Source organism: Euwallacea similis, chromosome 17 (assembly GCF_039881205.1).
Source record: "Euwallacea similis isolate ESF13 chromosome 17, ESF131.1, whole genome shotgun sequence".
NCBI lineage: Eukaryota > Metazoa > Arthropoda > Insecta > Coleoptera > Curculionidae > Euwallacea > Euwallacea similis.
Genome location: NC_089625.1, coordinates 2,201,186 through 2,218,594, shown reverse-complemented (window position 1 = coordinate 2,218,594; position 17,409 = coordinate 2,201,186). Strand labels below are relative to the sequence as shown.

The 17,409-nt window shown below is 37.9% G+C and overlaps 3 protein-coding genes across 8 annotated transcripts; 2 read left to right on the top strand and 1 right to left on the bottom strand.

Annotated features, from left to right (window-relative positions):
* Nucleotides 1–759: 759 nt before the first annotated feature.
* On the top strand, nt 760–8,742 carry rictor (rapamycin-insensitive companion of Tor). The gene is made up of 22 exons (XM_066398237.1): nt 760–1,061; nt 1,113–1,160; nt 1,982–2,141; nt 2,195–2,326; nt 2,379–2,786; nt 2,841–2,994; nt 3,043–3,352; nt 3,405–3,546; nt 3,597–3,735; nt 4,060–4,161; nt 4,220–4,420; nt 4,588–4,784; nt 4,834–5,073; nt 5,159–5,333; nt 5,386–5,543; nt 5,594–5,696; nt 5,748–6,016; nt 6,067–6,260; nt 6,313–6,547; nt 6,654–6,926; nt 6,980–7,169; nt 7,227–8,742. Exons 1-22 carry the CDS (start codon nt 989–991, stop codon nt 7,773–7,775), a joined length of 4,452 nt encoding a protein of 1,483 aa, XP_066254334.1. The 5' UTR covers nt 760–988; the 3' UTR covers nt 7,776–8,742.
* A 241-nt stretch (nt 8,743–8,983) lies between these two features.
* Nucleotides 8,984–13,781, bottom strand: LOC136414333 (coronin-2B-like). Of its 6 annotated transcripts, none has more exons than XM_066398298.1 (12): nt 13,557–13,781; nt 11,591–11,788; nt 11,419–11,535; nt 11,200–11,349; nt 10,711–10,875; nt 10,548–10,648; nt 10,269–10,479; nt 9,979–10,219; nt 9,797–9,928; nt 9,567–9,745; nt 9,413–9,514; nt 8,984–9,356 (listed from the first exon to the last, which is right to left on the bottom strand). In XM_066398298.1, the coding sequence occupies exons 1-12, from the start codon at nt 13,644–13,646 to the stop codon at nt 9,354–9,356; spliced, it is 1,689 nt and encodes a 562-aa protein (XP_066254395.1). In that variant the 5' UTR covers nt 13,647–13,781; the 3' UTR covers nt 8,984–9,353. The 6 variants fall into 6 exon arrangements, with proteins under 6 accessions (XP_066254395.1, XP_066254393.1, XP_066254398.1 ...); XM_066398296.1 differs by having other exon boundaries at nt 8,984–9,353; XM_066398301.1 differs by adding an exon at nt 13,123–13,203 and having other exon boundaries at nt 8,984–9,514; nt 13,557–13,762.
* A 489-nt stretch (nt 13,782–14,270) lies between these two features.
* On the top strand, nt 14,271–16,874 carry DCAF12 (DDB1 and CUL4 associated factor 12-like protein). Its single transcript, XM_066398375.1, has 7 exons — nt 14,271–14,632; nt 14,689–14,941; nt 14,995–15,222; nt 15,466–15,633; nt 15,682–15,900; nt 15,952–16,140; nt 16,202–16,874. Exons 1-7 carry the CDS (start codon nt 14,469–14,471, stop codon nt 16,355–16,357), a joined length of 1,377 nt encoding a protein of 458 aa, XP_066254472.1. The 5' UTR covers nt 14,271–14,468; the 3' UTR covers nt 16,358–16,874.
* The last annotated feature ends 535 nt before the right edge of the window (nt 16,875–17,409 follow it).

Genomic DNA, 17,409 nt, shown 5'->3' with positions numbered 1-17,409 from the left:
TTTTTTGTAGGAACTATATTAGGTTTCATTATGATCATCATCAAGAAGGTGTGTATGATTCTATAAGGATATTTTGTATTTTTTAGATCACCACACAATTGCCAACTAGCTATTGCATTAGTAAACAAGACTACAAAGTGGGTAGAAATTAAAACCATAATACTGTAGCAACAATGAATGTAGGTGCTCATATAAGCATTATTTTATACTTGTTAATCTCATCTACTTAAAAAATAGGTTACCTGTTATAAAATGTCTGAAACAAGCGCATATTCCATTAGTCTTAGTTGCAGAAGTAAGGCTTTCAAAACTCACTATTGTGTTAGTTAAATCCCTGTTTTTAAGAGATACCTATCTACCTCACTGATTTACTTATGAATCCAAGTACTATTCATATATAGCAGGTACTTTAAAGTTAGTTTACCATATAATTTGCTCCTAGTGCACACAATAGTCACTATCGCTGTTATCCGGAAATCTGTGCTTCAAAAACTCATCAAAATGATACATTTGCACGCATACATTGCGATTTTCGCTTTGGGTAAGGTAATGTATGCAAGTATGCCTTAGGTATCTTGTAATATTGAAATTTATCGATAAATTTGATTAAAGAACTGAATTATTTTAACAACAATTACATTAAAAATTGATGTAAACAAACGGTTGTTTTTGTTCCGAATAATCAGCTGATCACGATTTGACAGATGGAGCACTACATCAATGCTCACGGTACAGCCTTCACAACCCTAACCTCAAAAAACTGCTGCGACAGCTTAGGATGTTTGTGTTTTCTCGATAAGTTAAAGATTAAAATGATAATTAAATTCTAATTAGTGGTTTTTACCACTCGTGCTGGTGTTAATTCGCAAACTATGCTTTCACCGGAAAGCCCTAGCCCAGCCCTAGAACGTACAGTCGCCCTTAAACGTTGTTCCTAAATTTTGTAAGTGTCGTTGAACTCCATTGGGGTGTAAATAGAGCACTTGCAATGGCCCTATCCAGCTGGAGACTCAGGGTTCAAATGGCCGGCTATCAGGGTCAGAGACCCCACTTTAGACTGGGTATGTTGCAGCTGTGCAGGTGTGCAGGATAACATTTGATATAAATTGCAGGTACTCGGAACAAGGGTGAAGACCTATTTGCCACTTTCCTCAATAAGGGTAAGTAGGTGCTCCATTGTGATAGATTTTGTTTTGGAATATGAGGATATACGGCTACCAAGATTATAAATTTCTTATTTTAAGCTTGGTGCATAACTATCTCTGTCATATAAAATAGATGTACCCAGGAGTCTATGAATTATATCAAAGTATAGTCCACATTGTATAATAAAACGCGAAGTATGTCAATATAACTAAACAATACAGTAAAATGTAACTTAACTAATACATAACACAAACCTTGGAAGGATCAAAACTCTATTTGTTGGGAATGATCTAATCACTGATATCACAAATTTTATTTTTATTATCATTATTATCCAGAATCTTGTGAACTTTTATGAGTTTTGGTCTAGGGCACAATTCAAGCCTACTGCTCAGGCATATTTCGAGCCTGCTGCTTGAGCATATTTGAAGTTCAAACCTTCACCAAGCAGTTTTGTGAAAGTACAGAACTTGTATTCTGCAAATTGGCCAATGCAAAAATGGTGTATAAGTCCCATAAGTGCGTATTGCACCAAATAATTATTCAATATGCAACCTTATGGTATTTTAGTCTCTAAGACTGGTTATAAATATCACCAGCACTATTTTGCTGTCACATTGCTTGGTGTTTTGTGTTCGCACTAAGTGGTCAAATTATAATCTGACACTTCTAAAATATTGCATCAACAAATGAGCAGTGCATTTCTGAGCATGAAAAGATAATTGTGCACTAGTGCAAGTGTCTGAATATTTTATAGTTTCTAAAAAATTTTTGCAAATTCTTAAATTGATGATGCAAATGGAAAAGCATTGTCACTGAGCCTTAATCCTTTTAGATCCCCCTGAGTGTTTCCATACAATGCTGAGCTTATTCAGTGAACAGGATGGAGATGAGAAGATCCTTTTGAATCACTTAAACACCTTTGTCAAGTTACTCCAACACTATGATGAGAAATTTGAGCAAATTCATTATAGCAGGAAAGACATTTTAACATGGTAAATATCAGTACCATACTTTTAGGATTGTCCACTATCTTCGATTTTTTTAGCTTAAAACTAATATTATTAAACGAATCCAGTATTATTCGGTCTGCGGGTCTGAGATGTATACGGCATACCCTGAAGAATGAGGCTGATGTTGTCAGTATGAATAGTCTAGTCATTCCATTTTTGATTTCAAGGTAACGTTGAATTTCTTAAAGAAATTGTTAGTTGTTTGACTTTATATTATAGGTCTTTGGACTTGAAAAGCGACACTGAGCGCCTAGAGGCGATTAAACTGATAAGAAAAATAACCCTGCTTGCCCCCTCAAAATTTAACATTTCTATGAATCGGGGTCTCGTGTCTTTAGCCAATGAGGGAATTGAAGAAAAAGACCGCTTGTTAAGGGTTTGTCTGGCGACATTGGCTGAAATAGGCCTTTTCAATCCTTCACTTTTCATCGAATCTGGGGGAGTCACCGTAATTACTCGGAACCTGATCGACTGCCAAATTCCTAAAATTGCTGAATCTTTGTGCGGCATTTTGCTGTTACTTCTAGATAGACCTGAAACGAGGGCTAAAGCTAAGGTGGATTTACGTAGCATTGCAGCTCCCTTCTGCGATTTTCACTACAAGCACGGCTGGAAAGACAAAACGAGGTGAAATCCGCCATTACTTACCTGAAATGTAGTTTATTTTCCCAAATTACATAGGGATGAGCGCAAGCTGCGCCTAAACTGCAGTCGCCTTGCTTTGCTGACCATTCTTAAAAGCTGGCCAGGACTATTACACTTTTGCAACCCCCTAGACCAGGGCGGTTTTAAGGCCGTAGTTGATGTGCTTTATTTGAAACAGAGGGATGTTCGGGTATGTATTGGATTTACATAAAGACTATCTCTAAAATTCGACTATCAGAAAGCCGTGTTGGACTTGTTATTTGATCTACTGGGCCTGCAACAACCAGAGTGGACCGATGAGTTGACAGTAGCACTCAGCGCTATTGATCCTTGCGAGCCTCAGTCCTCCTGGAGACTTAAAGAGGGTTTCGTGGCTGCTGAGGGTAAATCGGTGTTGCCGCACCTTGCCAAAACTACGCCCTCCCCCACAGAGATGCATTTGGCGTTGCTGCTCTACTGCTTCCTCGAATGTGGTCTTTTGGCTGCTTTAACTGAAGTCATCACCAGCAGCGATCCCTTTATCAGTGTGCGAGCCACAGTACTCATGAGTATGTTTTATTGATTTTGTTTTGAGAATTTTAATTAATTTGTGAACTTTAGGCGAGTTATTGAGGTTAGTCCAGCTCTACCTGCCTCCAGGCTGCTGTAATGTGTCTCCCTCTTTACCTGCATTAATCGATTACGCCACCAATAGTAAACCGCAAGCGATGGCCGCTGTGACAGCCCTTCAGCAGCTCCACAAGTAATCTACGCCTTTGAATTATTCTTCCCCGTTTTAAAGCTTCGTTTCAGGTTAATGCAGAGGCGTCCCGCTTCCTATAGCTTGCATTTGGACTTTATTATCCGGAATAGTTCCAGTAGAAAAGCTAAGCAGAGGCATGAAAAGCATTCGAGGCATAAAGGGCTGAAATCTCGGATTAATCAAGTGAAAGTCAGTAATTGCATTAGTTAACTTTTTCATCGGCTGATTATTAGCACGCTTGTTTAATGTATTCAAAATCATTCATTAATAGTACATTTAATGAACTGATTATAGAACAATTCGACTAAAAAGTCTGTTGCAAATGTAAAGGTGGTCATATCGCTTTGTGCCATTCAACCAACATTGCTATTTTACAGCTTCATCGACGGAACAATGTCTTTAACTAATGAGTGATTAATAACGCCGATTTCGGTTAGCTTAGTTAAAATATCTCAATTATAAATCGCTGTCGTTAATACACCACTTGTTCGTAATTGAACTTTTCGTTTTAAGGCGGTTTTAAAGGATGGAGATGACGTTGTTAAGGAGACCGGGGTATTGTCCACAAATGAAGTGAAGCTGTGGAACTGGAACTTGATTAAAATGATCCTGAGGGTGAAATTGAGCTTTACTCAAACGTAAAATAACACTAAAAATGTGTTTTGTTTTGAAGGGTGAAGGCGGCCGTAAACTGGACTTGACAGACTCCTCCCACAGGCTGTTCCTCAGACGGTTATTAGACTTTTTCACCCCTTCCCAGAAAAAGTACTCGCATATGGATTTGAGCAATTCATCCAGCGATTCTGTTATTTTGACCACCAGTGGCATCGAATTCATCAAGTATTTAGGCGACGTTAAAGACACGGAATGTCAGGTGAGTTCGTGATCCACAGAGATATTTCAAGTAAAAATGAATTATGTATGTATGGGGTGATTTTTTATATTTAGATTGCTTCGGGCAAGATTATTAAAAAAAAAGTGTAATAATATAATTCGGTTTGTCTAGAAAATAAAAATTGATAAGTGATTTCTTTTCTGCAGAACATGGTCACGGATCTATTCAAAGACATCCACGCGCAAATAAAATCGATATCCACCAGCCGAAGTGTTCACGACTGTCTCTTCAGTCCCGCTCACATGATCAACACGCACTGCCAAAGTTATTTCCTATTTATTGGGCAATTCGTCAGGAGCGAGTCCGGCAGGAGCATCCTTGAGAGCATCAAAATGTTTTCACTGTAAGGACATTTTTCACCATTAAGGGCATCACCAATAGCAAGTTTTTAGGCTTCAAGAGCTGGCAACATCCACGCGACACGACTGCTACGTGAAACTCATCATTTCAACCCTGGATTACAGTGTGCCAGGACCCGCCAGGGAGATTTTAGACGCCGTTCTCACCTGCGAAGCTGAGGGTTCCCGGGTTTACGCCACGCAATTCCTGTTGGTGCTGCTCCGAGTCGGATATCCTACTTTTGGCGGATGGGCGGTGCGTCTGCTTTGCAGACAACTTGAAGATAAATCAGGGTTAGAAATGCATTTGAAATATTAAAAAAATATAAATGTTCCTCTGGATATTGTAGACATGTAATTTCGTATTTTTTGTTTTCAGAAAAGTGAGTCTTACCGCCCTGTCAGTGCTACAGGAGGCCTGCGAATTGCCAGATTGTTTAGAGACCCTCACTGACTTATCTTTAAGCGTGGGGAAGCTGGGTGAGAAGGGGGAACTGCTCTATATAAGGCTATTGTCCACTGAGAAGGGGTTTAAGCGCAGTGGAGGAGACAAAGTACTACTTTTCATGAGCTTTTTTAAATTATTGTTATGTTTTTTTCGTACAGATTTTGAGCATTATTTCCAAGTGGGACTCGAACATGAACTTCCGTTACGTCAAATTGGTGGAGAGCGACATTTCCGACTCTCTTACTTTGCACCAAAGAGATGAAGATGGTAAATACGAGAGGGTTGTCTCCAATGCAGCCACCAGGGGAAATTACAGGTTGCTTAATAGCTCAATTAATTATGAGTTTTACAATTATTTTTACGTAGAAAGGATATATTCTTGCCCCCTCACCTCTACGGGCAATTAAATCAACATGCTGACGGTTTCCGGATGTTAACCGCAAATGGCTCGATTATGGCCCTGGTCGAGGTATGTTAAAAAAAAGTTCATTTTCAATACGTTTTAATTCTTCCCATTCAGGTGATTCATAAGAGCGAATGCAACACAGACGAGCAAATCCTGAAACTAAAAGCGGCCATTTGGGTGGTAGGTCACTTCAGCACCTCGAAAATGGGATTTGAGTACCTGAGCGCCTTGGAGTTTATCGGCAGCATGATCGGTCTGGCCACCAAGTGTCCAGTGTACGGGGTGCGCTGCACTGCGTTTTATGCGTTGGGATTGGTGGCTTCCACCTCTTTTGGTGCGGACGAGCTCAATTTGAACGGCTGGTTTGCCACTAGACACAACCGGTAAACTTATCGTTTTTGATGATTTAAAAAGAAATAATGTATCTTTGCAGTCATGAACGATGGCCGGTCCTACAACAAGAACCCATGGACAGTCTTTTTATCTCCTATTTCACATCTTCTTTATGGGATCGAGAAAAGCAGGCCTCAGCCAACTTGGATTTAACCAGTGACGATGATGAAATTACTTTAAGTGAGGATGATGATCGATTGGTAGAATACCCCGCCTCCCCCGCTCTAAGTCCTGGTAGATGCTCTTTGCTCTATGAGGCTGTTTTGATCATTTTTTCTTCCTTTAGATCTCAGGAAACTGAAACAGCTGACTTTGCCAGCGAGTGGTACTCCTCCTGAAGTTTTCCATAAGAGGTCGTTATCCGAATCGAAAACTTTCGACACAAGTAATGGATTCGATCTAGAGCACAAATATGCCCCTTACGAGGAAGTGATGGTGCGGCAGAGAAATAGTTCTGTCACTGAGAGTACCACTTCCGGCGTTAGTTCCTGCGATTCGTTGCCAAATCGACCGGCAGGAGGGTGAGTTGAAATAGCGGATTAAATTTTAAATACATATTTAGAAAATTATGTTTGAGAAAAAATTTTAAATTACAATTGATTTTAAATCGCAGTATTTCAATTTTAGGACTGCCTACTTGCAAACCCTCAGCCCTATTCCTAGCTCCACCAGTCTAAGCATTCTGAAACTGCCTCGACCAGTGGAACGATTTTCTCACAGGATTTCTTCAAATAGTGCCGGTTCGGATGTGTCTTCTTCCCTTTCTGGGGGAAACACCAACGAGCTGAGCCTTCAAAACATGCTCGGGTACCAGACGATCAGATACATAAGAAGGAGAGACTCGCTCAATTTTCAGAGGACCGAGAGGGACGACTATCTCTTTCGGCCTCCGCCTCAAACGTAAGTTCCCTTTCTTTGAGACTTTTGCAACTTCTAAACTTAATCCCCAACAGACGTCGCTCCATTACGTCAGAATCGTTGATTAACACAGAACCCATCGCCACCATTCATTACTCTAGTTTAGTACAGCAGAAATTCGAACCAATGTACGAGTTGGCAAAAACCTATAAACCCAAAGATGCAGTGTATCGAGGGGTGTGTTTACCTAGAGTTTTGACAGGTTTATTTCCGGGGGAATCGGAGGTAGATTGGACCTTGCGGTGTATTTACTGAATGGTCTCGTATAATTTGATTTTTTAGATGTATACTACAGACTCTATTGCCTCAACAACTGGTTCTCTGGCCGCTTCCTCAGCCTCAAACGAGGGTGAGAAGAAAGTGTGGCAACACAGCAAAGAGTGTTGCCTGCACTGCAGTCAAAAACCTGCGGCTCTAGTGCGAGATTTCGGCGCTGATCCGGGTAAAACTGAAATTCTGAAAGTTTGCGAACGACTTGCCAATCCCGTCTTAAGCAAAGCCTTCACCAACCACCTTTTGCGACTCAAGCAAAAAGACTCTAAGCTATTCAGGGATGTTTGCGTGTATTCGGAGGTATGCAAAATGTTCTCCGAGTCCAGCTACTCACTCACCAACAGGCGGGTTTTGCACGATTTATTCCTGGATGTCGCCTTTGACAAGTGTTTCGAGGCACCGCGAAAATTGCTCTCTTTGAGCGTGGAAAACGAGAAAACGAAGCGGCAGAGTGTGCATGAAATAACCAGTCCTACCGAGTTTAAAACTCTGGATTCTCTGAAGCTGATAAGTGTGGAAAACAAGTTTCCGATAAGAACTAGAAACAACACCAATTGATAGTGGGGCTTACTTTATGTTAATGTGGGACTTGTATTGTGTGATGGCTTTATTGGGATGTTTGTTTGTGGATGTTAAAATCGCTGCTAAAGAAAGTTAATACTTATACAGGGTAATTTCCCGTAATGGTGATGTTAGACGTGATGTAGAACGGTTTATAGCTAACATCATTGCCCTCATTTGAATATGCAGTAGTTCCATTTAGTGCATTACTGCACCTGTCTTCTACTCTTTTTCAAATATTTAATATTCTTTTTTTTCTGCAAGTAAAATACGTCTCTAAATAATAATTGAAATCTCAAGATCCGAAAAGTCTAACAACGTAAACACCGTTGTTAGTGAGAACCTCTTGTGGAAGTACCACATTGGTAGATAATCATGAAAACCTACAGGGTGGTCCATAATTAACTTTATTGCAGTCAAATAGGAAAATTGATTAAAGATATTTTTTTAATGAAATCATCTGATCATTGTTGCAGGTTGTTTATTATTCGAAATAGATAAACGTTTCCGAATACTTTTGCAAATAACTGAATGTGTATATAAGCTTTTATTACTTAAAATGCGCATATTGTTCAATTCCCTATTATGTCGCCTACATTATCAAATTTTGAGACCTTAAGATTGCAATTATCAGTTGGACTCGTCTTATGTTTACAAAAAAAATAATATTATTAAATATTTGGGAAAAGGTGTAAGATGGGCATAGACATGTACTAAATGAATTAATAAGTGATTTATGAGGAATTCGAATTTTATGTTAGATATAAGGTATTGTGTTTAAAAACCAAAAATTGGTATTCCTTTTTGGGTGAACCCGTAACGCCCCAAAGAAGGAAACATTTTAGAAACGGACTGAAATCGTTCATGATCAAACACAAAATTTGTAATAAAAATACGAAACTGTTCTCCAGATACATCTAATATATCATCATCGCGAACCACCCTGTATTGTATAAGTGATGAATTTTGTTTTTTTTTACTCTACATTACATTAATCCCACGACATATTTAAGGCGCAAAGAACGTTCAATAGAAACATAAATAATGTTCACAATCTTTTTGGAGACATTAATAGTATGTATTCCTTAACATTTGAAATTTTCAAGCTTAACAGTCTTTGCAAGGAAGTTACAATATTACAAATTATGTAATTATAAAAGATTTAGTAATTAATATTTTGGTATTGGGAAAGAAAAAAGATAATCTTCCTTCAAAGTTCATCGTTCATGTTTCTAATTAATTACATCCCTGTTCGTCATCAAAATAGATCTTGTACCTACGCTACAACTAACTGACAAACACGTCTATTGTTACATTTATTATTATATATAATATAATACAAAGTTATATTAATTAATAGCTAACTTTCGACAGTTGTAAAACGTGTCAAAAAGAAAGGAGGAATGCTGAATAATTCATCTTAAAAATGGGTATATAAAAATGGTAAAAAAAAGTAAACAATCAATATAATGCGCTCTTATGCGTTTCTTAAAGCTCAAATGGGCTTGGAAGCTTGAAATCTTCATTTAGCATTTAGTGGTAAAGATGTTAAGACCATTATTAAATGAAGCGACTCTACTGCCAAGTCATCCCCTTATTTGACAAAAATTTTAACTTAATCTACTAGCCATTACCCTAATTTGGTCTTCAAGTTCCTTGACACGTTGCTCACTCTTCGCAAGTTTTTTTCGCAACTTCTTCACCTCTTCTAACTGCGTCTCGTATGCAACTCGGAACTAAAACTACCAATATAAGTTTCTTACTTTTCTGCTAAAACAATCAATTTACGTCATTGCCAGCAAGACTGCGTTCCGCCATCCCGTTTACTTCCTTTAAATAAGGAACGTCTCGTCGTGGATATTCGATGTTAGTCGACCACCTTTGCTGCATTTGTTGGAACTTTGTAGTTTCATTCGTCGAGGTCTTTTTACTCTTCTCGTCTTGGAAGTCTTTGGGTCTGTAGTCCGCTATAGAAACTTGTTTTAGCGAGGGGGAATTTTGAAACAAGACGACCTTACCTGGGGTGGTTTCCGTGGCCAAAAACTGAAACTTTCGTTTGTTATTGTCGGGTGCTGGAGCCGGATCTCCTGATTTGGGAGGAAATGAGCTGCGCAGCTTGATGGCCTGTATGTCTAAAGATACGTTTTGACCTGCATATTTAAATTATGAATTGGGGAAAAAGTAATAAAATAAATTTTACCTGTTTTCAGTGACATTAAAACAGGAGGGGCGTTTGATCCTTTAATCCAATCCTCTGCACTCAAAGAGGGGGTTGAAGCCGCAGTGTCCGGGTACAAATCTTCGTGAAATTGGTCGATTTTCCTGGGCACTACCATGCTGATAGGTTCGCACAGCCCTTTGGTCGCGTGCAGCTTGTAGAAGCGGTAGATTTCACAGTGTGTAGAGCGCAAGCCTCGTTTGGGCATCACTCCAAGTCCTCTCTAGGTATATAAAAGCGAAGGTTATTGATTTATGTATTGAGAAATTAACCTGAGGACTGCCAGAGGTGACTTGATTGAGGTAATGTATGTAGGGGGATTCCTCTGATATCTCATAGAAGCGGATATTTCCATCGCCCTTTCCGGCCAAGAAAACCACGTTGGTGTCCCGGTCGAAAAAGGGGAACACTATTCCTGAGGAGCTGTCGATTGTGTCTGCGAAAAGAGGCTGAGACAAATCGTTTTCGTCCCATACTGCGTATCTAATAATAAAATTAAAGTAATATAAAAAGTTGAATTATTTTAAGATCATTTTTTGTTTTAAAATAACCTTCTGTCTGAATATCGCGAAAACCCGGTGGTCAACAATCGCCCAGTGGCCCCCAAATAGACAACTTTACTGGATTTAGGACCCTCATGGCAGATGCCCTCCTAATGTATCAGTTCCCTTTGAAAATTAATTGCTTTTAAGACTGGAAAAAACGAGATCTTACAGATTTTATAATGCCGCTTCTAGGCTCGATAATACGCAGTCGCTTGTCTTTACACGTGGTGGCCAAAAGGCTTCCGTCCCGGTTTAGGGACATGGAATGGATGACGTCCGGATGGCAGTCAATCACGTTAACGGCTTCCCGTTTTTCGATGTTCCAGACGATAATCTGGGAAATGCAGAGAAAATAATAACATAGAAGTAAGCTTAAACAACTGCATGCCTGAAATAAAATCAAGAAGAAAATGAAGGATCAGGCAAATTGGTGCATTGAGGATCGCTAAACTGAGAGAGACAGTTTTGATAGAACAACGTGAGATCTCTTTTCCTGTTCTAGCACCGAATTTCTCTCAGACATGCGTTCATTTATTTCCCCACTATCGCTCATTTGTGATTACAGGGTGATCGAAACACTTCTTTTTCCAATTCCGACGGAGAGTCAAGCCGTATTTTTTTGCGAATGTTTTGATCCTAACTATTAACAATCTTTTACCCAGTGGTCAAACCCAGCACTGAAGAGTATATTCTCGGCTGTGGGGTGCCATTCGATGTATGCAACTCTGCGTTTATGGCCTTGTAACTCTACCAGCCAATCGTTCAAATTGAGCGCCAACCCATCATCCGGAATATGCCATAACTTGATCTAAAGAGAGTAAAAAACAACCAAAACCGTCAAAAATCCATCGCCAAAACCCTTCAAAAATGGACCTACAGTGCAATCAGCTGAGCATGAGGCAATTATATTATCATTGAAAGGGTTCCACTTGATGTCCAACACTGGACCAGAATGCCCGGTGATCCTATACCCATTGAAGCCCAATCTTCCAGTCTGAAATATGCTAGTTACACATCCAGGGATACAAGGAAAATTTGAGGGCCCTTACACTATTTAAAGGGATGACAATGAAGGCTCCGCCTCCAGCCACTTCAGTGACCACAGCCAGAAACTTGGGGTTGACTGCACAGAACTGAGAATCGTGGGCGTTTTTGGTGATCTGAATATCTTCGTAGCATTTGTCCCGTTTAGCTGGCTCACAGAAGACATGGCGGAATTTCGAACTTCTCACTCCCTTGAAGAAAATCTGGCAACAACCAGTGTAAGATCATGATTTATGCCATTAAGGGCTTGTCTGGGTGCAATGCACAGTAATGAGAGAAATAAGCAGGGAATTTATAGTACTTTAGGAAAGTATATACAGTGTGTCCAATTTACAAATATGTGGTTAGCAATAGATACTATGCACTGTTGACAATAATTTCATCAATTGATTTAAGCAGGAATTTTGTGTGCCATTTGTAATGAATATCTTATCAATAACAATTTTCATGTATGCAGGCAATTGATTAAGATTTAATCCAACTTTCTTGAGGCTTAAGCTTTGAAGAATCTGAAAATTTCTTCCTGAGACAAAACATTCTGTGACGCATATATTACATTAATCAAATACATTATATGCGAATAAACATAGCCTGTAAGGTTTAATAAACATGAGATCATCCACTATGACACTGAAGTTGATAATAAGTGGTCAGAATCTAATTGGTAGTCAACACTCAATAATTAATTATTCACATATTTGGAATATTATCGCGCGATTTGATGGTCACGGCATACCATTTTTTTTTATCACTTGAAATATTCTGCAATCAGAATGCAACTTGACTCATATTTGCATATACTTCTAATCCCAATAAGAAACCACTGAAATCATAATCTTTGTGAGAATTCGCCATTGCATTATCAGTTAAAAATACTTATCCGATGGAGATAAGACTAATCTTAATTATTACAAAGGATATTGGCGAATACACTAACAAAAAAAGTTTCTACTTTTAAGAGTTGGTAAAAACCTTAATTATTGACATACCTTTTTCACTGATCCAGTTGCCATTAAATCATTAAGTATCACTAATTCTGTTACAAATTGTAAACATAGAAACAAACCGCTTGTATTGAAAATTAACACTATCCTGCTTTACTGACTAACAAGAACCTTATTGAAATGCAATAAACATTTGAACTGGGTGGGTGTATATTTTGTTTTATTATGCATGCATCATAATCTAGGTTTTATGCTCACTGCAACATGTATAAAATAGTGTTTATGATGCGTGTATGGATATTAAGGAAACAATACTAGAAATTTCAATTCCCATAGGTCATTTTGACAAAACCATAGCATTTCTTGAAGTCTAAAAGCATCAATTAGTTGTAATATTGATGTATTTATAACAGAAAATATTGTACAACATTTGTGTATAATAGCCTTGAGTGCCCTTGTGCCTTACTAAACACTTTACTGCATGTTATTTTGCAATTGTCTCATATGCTTTATAACCTGTCTTATATACTTGTGTTATAAGATACTGTCATTCATATTACATTTTAATTGGGGACTTTAATAAAGCTACTTACCTGCTGATTATTTGTCATCTTTTCTGAAAATGGTCAAAAGCACTTCATGCACAGTAGAGTGAAAAGACACATTCACGTGCGCTGGAAAAAAATATAGAAAAACATGGAAATGAAATGAACTTAAAAGAACAATAGACTAATTATAAAAGGGGAAATAAAAAAAATGAAATAGTGCTGTTTCTACCCATCTACATGATAAATTCTGGAAGCACTTTTAATCAACAATAAAACTAAGTAAACTTCTTCATTGCCCTTCAAATATCATCACTAACAACCTTCCAGGCCAGTAATATCATCATTTCTTGGAAAACTACAAATATATTGCCTATTCTAATTATTCCACTTTTATCGTGCTACATTGAAAACCATGAACAAACACATTTCTTATTAAAGCCTAAAACTCCTTACCACTATAATACAAATTATAGACTCACCCGTCTTGCAGGCTTGGTACAGGACCGATTGTCGATGCTTCCCAGCTGTTTAAGAGGCGAGCAGCACTCCTTCTCAGAGTCTGATATCATAATACCAATATTTTCACTTGTATTAAGATCGAGTTTATATGATTTAAGACAGATACTTGGCGTGGCACTTCCGATTAAGCCCCCCGAGCCCCAAAGTAAATAATGTGAATAATCACAACTTAACTGACAGTTACATTGACGGGTAAACGTATAACATAAACATGTTGCCAAATTGTGAGAACGGTCAGCAAACCTGGGGGGAATGCTTGAAGAGTGGTCATTTTACTAAAACACCCAATTGGCCAAAGTTAAGTTTAGCGAGTATCCATTAACATTATAGCGAAAATGATCGTATTTAAATTTGTCTTCAAAATGTTAATATGGGTTTTCGTCAGAGCCCTTAGCAAAGAATCAATATTATTTTCAATTAGTTTTAACTGAGAATACTGTGCAATTTCAGTGCTTCAACAACACTTAGTGGTGTGTGTGATGTCATTTCCAAAAAAGAAAGGAAAGAATGAATAACTCGTTTTAAATATATGAATTAAAGTTATAATTTTGAAGATATTGGTATCAGGTCGCACTAGACACCACATTATCGCACTTTTTAAAACATAATGAGTCTAAAGTTGATAGTTGTCACCAGTGCGTGATCAATCAATGTCACTTACTGTCATCGTTATCCCTTTTCGTTAAAGGAAAGAATCCTTTATCAAAATATTTATTTTATTATTTTCATTATTAACATATTATTAAGGGCCAAATAACGGAACTGTTTTACCCCCAATTCAAACAGGCAAGTCCTAAGCCTTATCCTCAACGTATTCCCGTTCCAAATTTTCAGTGAAATCAACTGAATAAATTTTTTAGGGCTGCTGAAGGATGTCTCAAACAAAAATTGGCCCCATTTATGGCACTAGGCCGCCCTGTTCTCATCCTAGTAGGCTTCAGGAGAGACGCAACAAGGCCAAAGCCCTTAAATTACTAGAACAAAACCGTAAGCCTGAAAAACCTGAAGATTTTATTACATATGAAGATGGGGATAGGTACAATGATAAACTCCATATTTGAGGCTTATAAGTTTACCTTTTTCCTATTATAGTGAATCAGATGAAGAACCCGAGTTTGTTCTCAATCAAGCCATGTATACCTCCTATAATTTTGTGGATTACATCAAACACAGAGAAATGCAGACTGCAAGACAAAGTTCAGTGGTGAAGGAATATGGCAACCGACACATTCTCTCTCATGAAATGTTCAAGGAAACTCCCATTAACTTAGGGCATATAAATAAAGTTTTTTGTTCTCAATGGCTCAGTGATCGGCAAGTTGTTTTTGGTACTAAATGTAATAAGGTTAGTTTTGATTTTTTGCTTCTAAACTTTTTTTAAAGCAGAGTTTATTTCAGTTGATGGTCTATGATGTTCAAACTCATAAACTAGACCAAATTCCTTCATTGGTTAGTGGCAGGGAGGCTACTAATTTTAATGAACAGCCTTGTGGAATTCATTCTGTGCAACTTAATCCTTCCAAGACATTATTGGCTACTGGGGCGAGAAACACAAGTGACATTGCTGTGTATCGGATGCCCACTTTGGACCCAGTATGTGTGGGGGAAAATGCTCATAAGGACTGGGTATGTGATTTGTGTTTACTTGGCAACATGGCATCATTGATTTGATATGCGAATGATACAAAATAGTTACTAAACTAACCTTTTCTTCGAAACTTTAACAGTTTATGTTTGGGTCTTTATATATTATAAATTCTGTTAATCATCAATATCACAATAGAGTTATTTAAATATGAGAAAATGAAAGTTTCACTTTTATATTACCAAATTTTGTGAAAACTCCTATTAATTACTGATTTTTGTTAGGTGTTTGACATGTGTTGGCTAGACGACGAATTCCTTGTTTCTGGTTCACGCGACACTAAACTGGCCCTTTGGCGAATCACTGAAGATATTCTAGAGGCCAAAGATGAGGTTCCTATGCACAAGTCAATTTCTCCAGAATCACTAAAAGATTGCAGGAATGCGCAGAAGGTACATTAATCCTGTAGCTCAAACTAAGCTATATTTTTTCAATTGCAGATTCGAGCTCTGTCTTTTAATAAATCCTACAGAGAAATTGCGGCACTCAGCTTAAATGGGTATATTCACATTTGGGACGCCGAGACGTTTAGACAGAAATTATCTCGGAAATTGCCTAGCTCGCAAGAAAATGTGTGTATGGCCGTGCAGGAAATGGGGAGTGTTTACGCTATCGGATGTCGGTCCTACACTCTTTTACTGGACTGTCGTACCTTACAGGTGATAAATAAATTAAATAAGAAATTTCATATTTCAAATTGATTTGATTAGGCAATCAAAAAAGTCTCTTCACGGTATTCAGGCTGCGGTATTAGATCCGCAACGTTTCAGGGCGATATTTTAACTGTGGGCACCGGATTGGGCATGCTTATGTTCTACGATTTGAAGGCGGGGAAATATTTGGACAGCAGCATAAATTCCTCTAGAACCGTTATTTTGAAGGGCAGCAAAGGATATGTGGTAAGTAATGTTTATTTTATTAATTCCTATTATTATTATTTTGGAGATTATCTCTTTGCAGTTCCCGGACGAAGAGTTTATGGACAATATCCAAAACATAAAATATGTACCTGCAATCTACACTCATTGCTATGATTCTACAGGAACTCGGCTCTTTACAGCAGGAGGACCCCTGCCTGCTACCCTTACCGGTAACTACGCAGGTTTATGGCAATAAAATCATCTTTAATAGTCGTGTAAATGAATGGGTAGTCTAGTGATTTCGGGCTATTAACTGTTGAATGGGTCAAGATATGTTTCAAAATCACATGGCCAATTTAAAAATTTTGTTGTTTATATGCATTTTTGACATGATTATTTTGTGTTTCTGTGTGTGCAATTTGTGCGAACTGGATTGTGAAATCCAGGATTTATCGCACACATCAACATCATGCACTGTGATATAGTATTAATTCGTTAATGTAGGTGGCTTTAGGGAATTCTTATCTTTTCTGGAGATGTAGAGAGGACCCTCATATTATCAGGGAAAGCAAATTTAAGCTTGAATCTCGTGACATACCTATATAGGTTTTTTTAGTTTTAAATGGGTTCACTCACTATACTAGACCAACAAATAGTACTACGACTGTTTCATGTTTAGTGAGGCCCTCTTATCTTTATAACATAAATTTTCTTTGAGTTTTCTCTATTTTTAATTATTTATTGCAATAAAAAGTTTTTCAATAATTGTAGAATGGTTCCTGTAAATTTTTTTGCTTTAAATGTTTAACATCATACGCTTTTGCAATTTTAACTGGAGAGAAACCTTTCAATTGTTAGATATCAGGGCCATGATTTTATTATCTTGCCCTTTATTTAGTTGAAATACCCAGACGTGAAAACAAAGATAGAAAAATACAATAGTGTGAATAACTATGAACCGAGTTAGTCCCAGATGTTTTTTGGAAGGAATTTTGAGACCGTCGAAGTATAGGTTTGTTCTGTTCAAAAGCAGCGAATCATCTCCTGTATTCTCCCTAACATTTTTAGTTGTAGCATTGAGAAACTGCAGAAAAATTGTTTGGAATTGGTGATTATTCATATCTATTCAGGTATAAAGAAAATGACTTCACTTTAAGTAACTTAGGTCGAGACTGAGGCTTTCTCCATAGAATCTTTGTCATTGCGCAGTTTGCATGAGCCGATCATTGTCATTCTTCCAAAATCTTCAAATTCGCATTGACTGAAGGAAAAGCAGAAGATAGGGCCAGTCATGAATTACACTTCATG